This window comes from Anolis carolinensis, unplaced genomic scaffold, assembly GCF_035594765.1.
Source record: "Anolis carolinensis isolate JA03-04 unplaced genomic scaffold, rAnoCar3.1.pri scaffold_9, whole genome shotgun sequence".
Classification (NCBI taxonomy): domain Eukaryota; kingdom Metazoa; phylum Chordata; class Lepidosauria; order Squamata; family Dactyloidae; genus Anolis; species Anolis carolinensis.
This window is the reverse complement of record NW_026943820.1, coordinates 4,954,647-4,967,773: the sequence shown is the minus strand read 5'-3', so window position 1 is coordinate 4,967,773 and position 13,127 is coordinate 4,954,647. Positions and strand designations below refer to the sequence as shown.

Sequence of the window (13,127 nt, the reverse complement as noted above, 5' to 3'; positions counted from 1 at the left end):
ACAAGTCGAACACTTCCCAAGTGTCTAGGACTGTGTGATGTATTTTCGGATGATGCGTGCAGATCCCAGTCGGGTGGCCTTTTGCAGTTGGCAGATCGATTATTGTTATTGTTGCTGTTGTTGTTGTTGTTATTATTATTATTATTATTATGGCTGTGGGGAGAAAAACAAGGACTCTTGCCTCTCCTCTTCTGATAAACACCTTGGGTTTTTGCTGCAAGCAAATGAATTAAGCCTATTTATGTATTTTTTAAATATTCTTATGTTTAATTCTATGTTAACGCTTATATGTGTTAGTTTTTAATTCACACATTGTCATGGTTTTCAGTGTTAGCCACTTTTGAGTCTCCTTTGTCAGAGAATAATAATAATAATAATAATAATAATAATAATAATAATAATAATAATAATGTTTATTCCTTACCCACTTCCTTTTGTGGCTCAAGACAGGGAACTATTATTATTATTATTATTATTATTATTTTATTATGACACAGCAAACAAGATAGATATGCTGGATTTCATTGTGGAATTGTGGGAGTTGTAGTCCAAAACACCCGGACGGACCAAGTTTGCCCATGCCTGCAAATGGAGTTTAGTTGCAGCAAGAAAGCAACGGTATTTCATATCTATATATATAAAAGAATAATGGCATCACGGCAGCGGACAAAACAACAAAAGTAAACACCCCACAACCTCGAAAATTGACATCACAACCCCTCATCCATGCCTCTAGGTTGATACAACAAAAAGAAAAGAAAAATAAAGTCCTAATTAGAGGGAGATGAATAATTGTTTTTATCCAATTGCTGCCAGTTAGAAGGCTAAGCTTCGCTCACTTGGTCTCCTAGCAACCTACTCAGCCCAGGGGACCCTTTACCTTAAGTACCACCAGTTCCTCAATACTTTATTTCCCATACCACCATACTTCGCCACAGCAACGCGTGGCCGGGCACAGCTAGTTACTTATATATTAGTTCACCTATTTATGCTTCCAACGGTTTCAAGAAATATATATAACTAGCTGTGCCCGGCCACGCGTTGCTGTGGCAAAGTATGGTGGTATGGGAAATAAAGTATTGAGGAATTGGTGGTACTTAAGGTAAATGGTCCCCCGGGCTGAGTGGGTTGCTAGGAGACCAAGTGAGTGGAGCTTAGCCTTCTAACTGGCAGCAATTGGATAAAAACAATTATTCCTCTCCCTCTAATTAGGACTTTATTTTTTCTTTTCTTTTTGTTGTATCAACCTAGAGGCATGGATGAGGGGTTGTGCTGTCAATTTTCAAGGTTGTGTGGTGTTTACTTTTGTTGTTTTGTCCGCTGCCGTGATGCCATCACTCTTTTATATATATAGATAGACTGTGGTAAAATTAGGTGCCTCGGCTTATACTCAAGTATATATGGGTAATTAAATTGTTATGTCTACCATTTTGGGCTGGTTGCTTGAGAGTTCTGGTTAATTGAGAGCGAACTATATTCAGAGATAGAAAGATAGATTGGAAGGTATACATGCATATGCATTTTATGATGCTGATTGTACATTGTAGAGCTTTTGCAAGAACACAAGTATTGATCTCGAAGGTGGAACAGGATTTCCCTCCTTCCTTCCAAGCCCAGCCACAAGGAAGTTGTAGTATCCAAGGGCTTGGCTGGGGATGAATAGGTGTCCTCGCCCACCTTTTAAGGGCATGGAATGGCTTGTAAAGTGATGCCTTTCCCAAAACTTCCCAGAAATGCCACAAAAGGTATTGTCATCGCTGCCTGTGACTCGTGAGTCACCCGTTCAATGGGGAGATGAGTCCCTCTGGGGCAAAAAAAAAGGGTCCCTTGTTCCTGCCCCATTTCTCCCCCAAGGATTTCGGAGCCCAAAGGCAATGGAAAAGGGAGTGGGTTTTGCAAGAGATGAAAGGCAAGGGCTGGGCCCCGGGTTTCCACGTTCCTCCCACATCCTTTCTCTCCTTGCTGCCTTTTTAATGCCAGGTAGCAATTTAAAATTCTAATTTACGCATAGTTTTAGCCACTCAATCCTTTGAAGCTCCTAAAGGTGCACTGACTACCGGAGAATTAATGTGGATTGGCACCACTTTAATTGCTGAAGCTCACAGTTATGGGATTTGTTGTTGTTGCTATCATTATTATTACTGACACAACGAGATAGTCTGACGCAGCAAACAAGACAGATATGCTGGTTATTATTATTATTATTTTATTATGACACAGCAAACAAGATAGATATGCTGGATTTCGTATCACAAAATCATAGTCTTATTATTAAAATCATATATGTTTAAAATGATAAATCATATATTAAAGTCATAGTCTTATTATTAAAATCATATATTATTAAAATCATAGATCATATATTAAAATATTGTTTTATTATGTCACAGCAAACAAGATAGATATGCTGGATTTCGTATCACAAAATCACAAGTCAAACACTTCCCAAGTGTCTAGGACTGTGTGATGTATTATTGTTATTATTATTATTATTATTATTATTATTTTATTATGACACAGCAAACAAGATAGATATGCTGGATTTCGTATCACAAAATCACAAGTCAAACATTTCCCAAGTGTCTAGGACTGTGTGATGTATTATTGTTGTTGTTATTATTATTATTATTATTATTATTATTTTATTATGACACAGCAAACAAGATAGATATGCTGGATTTCGTATCACAAAATCACAAGTCAAACACTTCCCAAGTGTCTAGGACTGTGTGATGTATTATTGTTGTTGTTGTTGTTGTTATTATTATTATTATTATTATTATTATTATTTTACTATGACACAGCAAACAAGATAGATATGCCGGTTATTATTATTATTATTTTATTATGACACAGCAAACAAGATAGATATGCTGGATTTCGTATCACAAAATCACAAGTCAAACACTTCCCAAGTGTCTAGGACTGTGTGATGTATTATTGTTATTATTATTATTATTATTATTATTATTTTATTATGACACAGCAAACAAGATAGATATGCTGGATTTCGTATCACAAAATCACAAGTCAAACATTTCCCAAGTGTCTAGGACTGTGTGATGTATTATTGTTATTATTATTATTATTATTATTATTATTATTTTACTATGACACAGCAAACAAGATAGATATGCTGGTTATTATTATTATTATTTTATTATGACACAGCAAACAAGATAGATATGCTGGTTATTATTATTATTATTATTTTATTATGACACAGCAAACAAGATAGATATGCTGGATTTCGTATCACAAAATCACAAGTCGAACACTTCCCAAGTGTCTAGGACTGTGTGATGTATTATTGTTATTATTATTATTATTATTTTATTATGACACAGCAAACAAGATAGATATGCTGGATTTCGTATCACAAAATCACAAGTCAAACATTTCCCAAGTGTCTAGGACTGTGTGATGTATTATTGTTATTATTATTATTATTATTTTATTATGACACAGCAAACAAGATAGATATGCTGGATTTCGTATCACAAAATCACAAGTCGAACACTTCCCAAGTGTCTAGGACTGTGTGATGTATTATTGTTATTATTATTATTATTATTTTATTATGACACAGCAAACAAGATAGATATGCTGGATTTCGTATCACAAAATCACAAGTCAAACATTTCCCAAGTGTCTAGGACTGTGTGATGTATTATTGTTATTATTATTATTATTATTTTATTATGACACAGCAAACAAGATAGATATGCTGGATTTCGTATCACAAAATCACAAGTCAAACACTTCCCAAGTGTCTAGGACTGTGTGATGTATTATTATTATTATTATTATTATTATTATTATTATTATTATTATTATTATTATTATTTTATTATGACACAGCAAACAAGATAGATATGCTGGATTTCGTATCACAAAATCACAAGTCGAACACTTCCCAAGTGTCTAGGACTATATGATGTAATATTATTATTATTATTATTATTATTATTATTATTATTATTATTATTATTATTATAATTATTATTTTCTACCTGGCTGGAGTTAGAACAAGTTGCCTTTGCTCCGCAAACCAGTTTGAATAGATAAATAGACAAGACATATTTTTTCCTATGGGTCTTGCCTTTGCTCAGCCTGCATGGGAAGCAGATGCAACGCTTTAGGATGCAAAAAGCCGGCTCTTTCTTGACTCCGGCACAACAGAAAAGGCTTTGGAGGTCAAAGGCACTTAGAGGCTTTTTAAAGACTTCCAGGCCCATTAGCAGCCAGCAAGGCTTCCTCCCGCCCCCCTCAAAAAAGCCAAGAAATGTTCTGGATGCCATTACTGGAAAGAGAGCCTTTCCCAGAGGCTTGAAGAAAAAGCCTTGCAAGGTCGCCTGGCACAGACAAGAAGGGGGTTTGTGCCTTTTGGGGTCCCTTGAGGGCATCTAGCAGGGTCAGGAGGTGGCCTCAAAGCCACTCAATGCTATAGATGCATTCCCATTTTGGAAATGGAACTGGAGACTTTCTGAAGGTATCAATGCCTTCTGGGGTCACTTGAGGTCATAGTGTGGAAACCCCTTCCTCATTCATATATTCCAATTATTATTATTATATTACATTATATATTATTTATATAATTACTATACATTATTATATATATTATTTATATTATTACTATTAGTCGTATTAGTATTTAGTCATGCTTTCATAACACTATTGCTTTGCATTAGTGCACTCTCAGCGTTTATATATTTATTTATTTATTACAGTCGATGACCAGCAACAACTCTCAGCATTTGGATTGTGGGCCTAATAATAATAATAATAATAATAATAATAATTATTATTATTATTATTATTATTATGAGGTCCATGAGGTCACGAAGAGACAGAAGCAACTGAACAAATAAACAACAACTATTATTATTATTATTATTATTATTATTAGATCCATGAGGTCACAAAGAGTGGGAAGTGACTGAATGAATAAACAACTATTATTATTATTATTATTATTATTATTATTATTATGTCCATGAGGTCACAAAGAGTCGAAAGCAACTGAACGAATAAACAACTCTTATTATTATTATTATTATTATTATTATTATTATTATTATTATTAGATCTATGAGGTTACAAAGTGTCGGAAGCAACTGAACAAACAAACAATTATTACTACTACTACTATTATTATTATTATGAGGTCCATGAGGTCACAAAGAGTTGGAAGCGATTGAACGAATAAACAACTGATATTATTATTATTATTATTATTATTATTATTATTATTAGGTCCATGAGGTCACAAAGAGTCAGAAAAGACTAAATGAATAAACAATTATTATTATTATTATTATTATTATTATTATTATTATTATTATTATTATTATGTCCATGAGGTCACAAAGAGTGGGAGTGACTGAACGAACAAATAATAATAATAATTATTATTATTATTATTATTATTATTATTATTATTATTATGAGGTCCATGAGGTCACAAAGAGTGGGAGTGACTGAATGAACAAACTATTATTATTATTATTATTATTATTATTATTAGGTCCATGAGGTCACAAAGAGTCGGAAGTGACTGAACGAATAAATTATTATTATTATTATTATTATTATTATTATTATTATTATATGCCACCTTTTCTCTCTTCATAGAGACTCAAAAAGCGGAGGTTTCCAGTTCAGAATTGCCCATACTCCTGCGATTCCAAGACCAAATCTGAAATTAAGGGCGATACCGAATCTTTAAGTATCAGGCACCCATGGCGATTGCTCACAGCTTATCCAACATTTTGCCAGCCCGTTTATGTTGGATAAGCGAGACTCTATACTTTATTTCCCAGACCACCACACTTCGCCACAGCAGTGCTGAAAGAGTGCACACATGCAAAGCAGTAGCATTATGTATTTGCTGCTTGTGCATGTTACGAATTTTCCTGATCTATTTCCTCCACGGGTTCACCCATGTCGGTGCCCATCATTCCTAAAATATCCGGGAACTGACTTCATCTCTTATTCAGCCTCTGAGAAAAAAGGCGTGAAGCGGAGCAAAACATCTCAAAGTGGTCACAGCTCAATGCGGAGGAGGTTGGCCATTAACTCCTTTGGAGGCCAGAAACAGGGAGCGACTCAAGGCCCTTCTGTCCCAGGCTTTTGCTATTGGATCTATGTATTTGCAAAGCTTGGTTGAAAGGCTTTGGCCTTGGCTTGAGGCTGAGAAAGTGTGACTTTATGCACATCGTATAAAATGCAGTTGGACTGCAATGGCTCAATGCTATAGGCTCCTGAGATCTCTTCTTTGGGGCAGAGAAGGCTTTTAAATTTGTATTTTAACTCTGTGTGCATCTTGTTGCATGTGTTTTAATAGTGTATCTATTATTATTCTTATTACTAGCTGTGCCCGGCCACGCATTGCTGTGGCAAAGTGGTGGTGGTATTGGTTAAAAATTGTTGTGTAATTTTTATTTGACTTTATTTGCATTGTTTATTAATTTTATTGTAAGTTATATTTTTATTTATTTTATTATTTTCTTGTATTATTTTTAGTTATTTTCTGTTATTATAGTATTTTATTGTATCAATTTTTTTAGTGGTTTTTATAATTTTTTATTGGGTTGCTAGGAGACCAAGTTGGAGATTAGCCTTCTAACTGGCAGCAATTGGATAAAAGCAATTATTCTTCTCTCTCTCATTAGGACTTTATTTTTCTTTTCTTTTTGTTGTATCAACCTAGAGGCGTGGATGATGGGTTGTGTTGTCAAATTTCGAGGTTGGGGGGCCTGTAGTTTTGTTGTTTTGTGGGTCGCCGTGATGCCATCACTCTTTTATATATATAGATTATTATTATTATTATCTCTTGTTTTAATGATGCTGTATCCCACCTCAAGCTACAGTAAATAAAGTCAATAGAATAATGTTGCACTCCACCTCAAGCTGCAGGGAGAGGCAAATCATAATAAATATATTATTGTTATTATTATTGTTGTTACTGTTGCTGTAAAACTACAACTCCCATTGTTCCATAGCATTGAGCCATGGAAGCTGAAGCCAAACATTCAACACATCCTGAGCTACGCATGCAAACTCCCAATAAATGCACACATAAGTGACTTTTTCTGACTTGGAGGTTTAATTCGATATTAATATGGAATGTTGGCAGAGAAAGCTTAAAAAAGATAATTCCAATGATTCCATAGCATTGAGCCCTGGAAGTGAAACGTGGGGCCAAACTGCAATCATTCTACAGCATAGACGCAGCCAAGAGAAGTCGCAAGACCTTATAAAACTACAACTTCCAAACTCCATGATATTACAATCCTGGCAGTTTTAAGTGGGGCCCAAACGGCATCAATCCTAAAGTGTAGTTGCACTTAAGAGAAGATGCTAGTCCTTGTAAAACTACAACTCCCAGGATCCCATAGCAATGAGCCCCTGGTGGTTAAAGCAGAGCCAACGTGCATTAATCCTAAAGTGTAGCTACACCGAGAACCTTTGAAAACTGCAACTCCTGGGATCCCATAACACTGAACTGTGGTGGTTAATGCCGCAGTGTAGATGTACAGTGAGTCAGGGTTATTTCTCCACCACAATAATAATAATAATAATAGGAATTGAAGTCCAATACATCACACAGTCCTAGACACTTGGGAAGTGTTCGACTTGTGATTTTGTGATATGAAATCCAGCATATAGATCTCATTCGCTGTGTCATACTACGTATCAATAATAATAATCATAATCATAATAATGGGAATTGAAGTCCAAAACACTACCACCACTGGTCCCGGTGGTGATGGGCACACTGGATGCCGTGCCAAAAGATCTCAGCCGGTATTTGGAAACAATAGACATTGACAAAATTACGATCTGCCAACTGCAGAAGGCCACCCGACTGGGATCTGCGCGCATCATCTGAAAATACATCACACAGTCCTAGACACTTGGGAAGTGTTCGACTTGTGATTTTGTGATACGAAATCCAGCATATCTATCTTGTTTGCTGTGTCATACAATAATAATAATAATAATAATAATACAGTAGAGTCTCACTTATCCAACACTCGCTTATCCAACATTCTGGATTATCCAACGCATTTTTGTCATCAATGTTTTCAATGCATTGTGATATTTTGGTGCTAAATTCTTAAATACAGTAATTACTACATAGCATTACTGTGTAATGAACTACTTTTTCTGTCAAATTTGTTGTATAACATGATGTTTTGGTGCTTAATTTATAAAATCATAACCTAATTTGATGTTTAATAGGCTTTTCCTTAATCTCTCCTTATTATCCAACATATTCGCTTATCCAACGTTCTGCCGGCCCGTTTATGTTGGATAAGTGAGACTCTACTGTAATAATAATAATAATAATAATAATAATAATAATAATAATAATAATACATCACACAGTCCTAGACACTTGGGAAGTGTTCGACTTGTGATATTGTGATACGAAATCTAGCATATCTATCTTGTTTGCTGTGCCATACAATAAAATACTAAGAAGAATAATATCACACAGTCCTAAACACTTGAGAAGTGTTTGACTTGTGATTTTGTGATAGATCTTGCTTGCTGTGTCATACTATGCCTTTGTGTCAATAATACTATAATATAATAATAATAATAATAATAATAATAATAATAATAATAATAATAATAATAATAGGAATTGAAGTCCAAAACACTTGTAGGGCCGAAGTTTGCCCTTACCTGGGACTGACAGTGGGATGGAGGACATGTGATGCGATGTCTTAGCAAAGTCCTAAATGCCAGGTTGCATGGGTCAATGCCCAGGTGTCGTCCCTTGGGCTCCCTGGTTTGGGAGATGCGGTTTGCAAGGGCAGCGCGAGAGTTAAAGGGTCTGCTGCTCCTGGCAGAGGCCGCGAGGGAGGAGGAGAGCGAAGCAGACAGAGGGGCCTCTGTTCCGGGCACACAATGCGCCCGTTTCACAAAACAACAGGGGAGAGAAAGGCATGCATGCGCCAGGAGAGAGATGCCAAGCCGGCCTCTGTCGTGGGGAGAGAATCCTGGCATCCTTTGGGTCAGTGGAGCCTTGGGAGACATAGTGCACCACTGACCGGGAAGATGTTGCATATGGAGCCCTGGCAATGTCCAGACACATTGGCCTTGGGGCCTATATGACGCCTGGGTTTGGGATGGTGGGGGTCTCCTGACTTACCCTTCCTTAAAACAACAACAACAACAATAATAATAGAACAAATGGTGGCTTTGGGAAGTTAGGGGTCTCCTGCCTAATAATAACAATAATAATAATAATAATAATAATAATAATAATAATAATAATAACAACACGCAAAGATACTGTGGGACTTCCGAATCCAGACTGACAAAGTTCTGGAACACAACACACCAGACATCACAGTTGTGGAAAAGAACAAGGTTTGGATCATTGATGTTGCCATCCCAGGTGACAGTCGCATTGACGATAAACAACAGGAAAAACTCAGCCGCTCTCAGGACCTCAAGATTGAACTTCAAAGACTCTGGCAGAAACCAGTGCAGGTGGTCCCAGTGGTGATGGGCACACTGGGTGCCGTGCCAAAAGATCTCAGCTGGCACTTGGAAACAATAGATATTGACAAAATTACGATCTGCCAACTGCAAAAGGCCACCTTACTGGGATCTGCACGCATCATCTGAAAATACATCACACAGTCCTAGACACTTGGGAAGTGTTCGACTTGTGATTTTGTGATACGAAATCCAGCATATCTATCTTGTTTGCTGTGTCATACAACGTCGTTGTGTCAATAATAATAATAATAACAATAGAACCAATGGTGGGTTTGGGATGTTGAGGTCTCCTGCCTTACCTTTCCTTAAAATAATAATAATAATAATAATAATAATAATAATAATAATAATAATAATAATAATAATAGAACCAATGGTAGGTTTGGGATGTTGAGGTCTCCTGCCTTACCTTTCCTTAAAATAATAATAATAATAATAATAATAATAATAATAATAATAATAATAATAATAATAATAATAGAACCAATGGTGGGTTTGGGATGTTGAGGTCTCCTGCCTTACCTTTCCTTAAAATAATAATAATAATAATAATAATAATAATAATAATAACAACAACAACAACAACAGAACCAATGGTGGGTTTGGGATGTTGAGGTCTCCTGCCTTACCCTTCCTTAAAATAATAATAATAATAATAATAATAATAATAATAATAATAATAATAATAATAGAACCAATGGTAGGTTTGGGATGTTGAGGTCTCCTGCCTTACCTTTCCTTAAAATAATAATAATAATAATAATAATAATAATAATAATAATAATAATAATAATAATAATAGAACCAATGGTGGGTTTGGGATGTTGAGGTCTCCTGCCTTACCCTTCCTTAAAAATAATAATAATAATAATAATAATAATAATAAAAAAAATGATGGGTTTGGGAAAGTGGGGGGTCTCCTGCCTTAATATACATGGTAATAATAATAATAATAATAATAATAATATAGATTTGATGGTGAGTTTGGAAAGGTGGGGGTCTCCATAACAGTAATAATAATTGCTTCTATGATGAGGGTGTCTATGATAATAATAATAATAATAATAATAATAATTGCTTCCATGGTAGGGGTCTCCCATTCAAAGGGGAATTCAGCCCCATGGGCATTACGATTATCATCATCATCATTATAATTACTATTATTGTTATTATTTTTGTTAGTATAATTATTATTTCCCTATCATACCATTGCAGGGATTCCTCTTGGGATGGACAGTGGGATGGTAGGCATATTATTACTATTATTATTATTATCATCATTATGTTTATTTAGGAGCTTCCGGTGGCGAGGCGGGTTAAACCGCTGAGCTGCGGAACTTGCTGACCAAAAGGTTGGCAGTTCAAATGTGGGGAGCAGGGTGAGCTCCCACTGTTAGCCCCAGCGAGATATAAACAAACATAAACCTAATAATAATACAGCAAAACCGACTCAAGACAATTCCTAAAAAACATGCAAGCATTAAAAGAGAATTAAATATTAATGGTACTGAAAGTAAACCCTTGAAACTAGGGAGCATGGCCCAGTATTGAACAGGGACACTCATTATTGTATTCATACTGCTTTTTTATCCATTGTGATAAGATCACGATAGCTTGGGTCCCAAATGCCAGGCCTATCTCAGTCCAAGGCTGCAAATAAGACGGTTGTAAATAAAAGATAGGGAAACCATTGCAAAATGATGGGAAAACGGTTGCAAGATTAGGAAAAGCCAAAGGGATTGGGATCCAGTTTCATGTCCAAATCTGAAACGCTGAACCTGGGTTCAAATCCTACCAAGACTCATGCGTTGACTATGGAATGGCCTACCTTGCAAGGTTGTTGGTGGGATAAAAAGGTTTGCATAGACCTACGAGAAGCACAGATCATTCTGAAATCTGTACAATGATGGCACAGAGTTTTGAGCATTGGAGTGAGACTCTGGAGACTGAGGCTCAGCTATAGAACCACGTTGGGTGAGTCACACTCTCTCAGCCTCAAAGGAAGGCAATGGCAAGGAATAATGCCAAGAATGGCATGTGGTTTGGGTTCCAGGTTGGTCAGAAATGACTTGTGTAATGAAGTACGAATTTTGTTTTACAGATGTTATGTTTAATTGTGTGTTTATGTTTTAAAAGGGTAAGTATTACAGTTATTGCATCCCAGCACTCAAAGGCTGGTTGCCATGGAGAGTAGGTGGAGCCAACTGCCGGTTAGTTGAAGAAGTGCAGAGTTTTAAAAAAGAGAGTCAGTCTGTGCTCTGATGAGGCAGAGGGAAGATTGATTCCAGGTTGATGGGATCAAGGAGACTCAATTGTTCATTTTGAGTCGGTTTTAAATAAGTTTGGTGACTTATTTAATGTAGTCTGTGTCCTGGAAAGGCACAGAGAATCTGTGATAGTATAGATAGATAGGGGTGACTGTGGTTTGAAGTCACTGGATAGTCCAAGTTTCAGACTTTGGGAAGCAATCCCAGCTGGACTCACAGAGATCCACTGAAGCAGTAGTTTAAAAGGAATAGAGGAAGAAGTTTTAACTACTTTAAGTAAAAGAAGTGACACTTTAGAGCAGGGGTCCTCACACTTTTTAAGCCGAGGGCCGGTCCACAATCCTTCAGACTGTTGAGGGGCTGAATTATCATTTGAAAAAAATACAAACAAATTCCGATGCACACTGCATATGTCTTATTTGTAGTGCAAAAACAACAACAACAAGAACAAGAACAATGAAAGAACAATACAATATTTAAAAATAAAAACAATTTTAACCAACATACATTTATTAGGATTTCAATGGGAAGTGTGGTCCTGCTTCTGGCCAATGAGACAGTCAAGTTAATTAGGGTTGTTGTTGTTGTTGTTGTTGTTGTTGTTGTTGTGTGCCTTCAAGTCATTTCAGACTTTGGGTAAGCCTAAGTCTAAAATTTATTTATTTATTTATCATTTACTGCATTTATTTACTACATTTGTATCACACCCTTCTCACCCCAAAGGGGACTCAGAGTGGCTTACAAATTATATGTACATACAATATATTATATTTTAGCATAGTACAATATTAGCATTATATATTACTATATTGAACTATACCACTATACTGTAATATTATTAGTAATATTATGTGTAATATAGAATATATAATTATTATTATTATATGGTATTATTATTAGTGTTATATTGTATTACATTATAATATTATTATCAATATTGTATGTATATACAATATATTATATTATAAAACTGAGGGCGGGGGCCAGGTAAATGACCTGGGCCTTAGTTTGGGGACCCCTGCTTTAGAGAGTTGATTCATCTCATTCTAATATTGTAACTGTTAATAAGAATACCTCTAAGTGAGAAACAATATTGTAACCATTAAGCTCTGTGCCTGAATAAACTTGTTATTGTTCTTCCAACATCTAAGCCTCTGTCACATATATTCTAAACCAAGTTACGCTACCCTTTAAAGTAAAAGGTCTCCTCCCTGAATCTTTGGTGGTTGCATCTTTCCAAATTAGTGTTACAACTTACAACTTGGAAGAGCACACAAACCCAACTCTGGTTCCCTTCCACTTGTGTGAGACTACAAAGCCTATCAGCCAGCCAGGGAT

At 35.8% G+C, this 13,127-nt stretch overlaps 1 protein-coding gene across 2 annotated transcripts in view; it reads right to left on the bottom strand.

Moving 5' to 3' along the window:
- The window catches only part of LOC103282915 (B-cadherin), a 53,626-nt gene that overhangs the window by 37,077 nt on the left and 3,422 nt on the right, over window positions 1–13,127 (bottom strand). The window contains exon 1 of one of the 2 annotated variants that reach the window (XM_062961704.1): window positions 8,698–8,828. The exons of the other annotated variant lie outside the window; for it this stretch is intronic. Within the exon in view, the coding sequence (XP_062817774.1) occupies window positions 8,698–8,725 (28 nt within the window). The 5' untranslated portion in view covers window positions 8,726–8,828. Of the gene's footprint in view, window positions 1–8,697; window positions 8,829–13,127 lie in introns of those variants that run through there. 2 annotated transcript variants of the gene reach the window in all.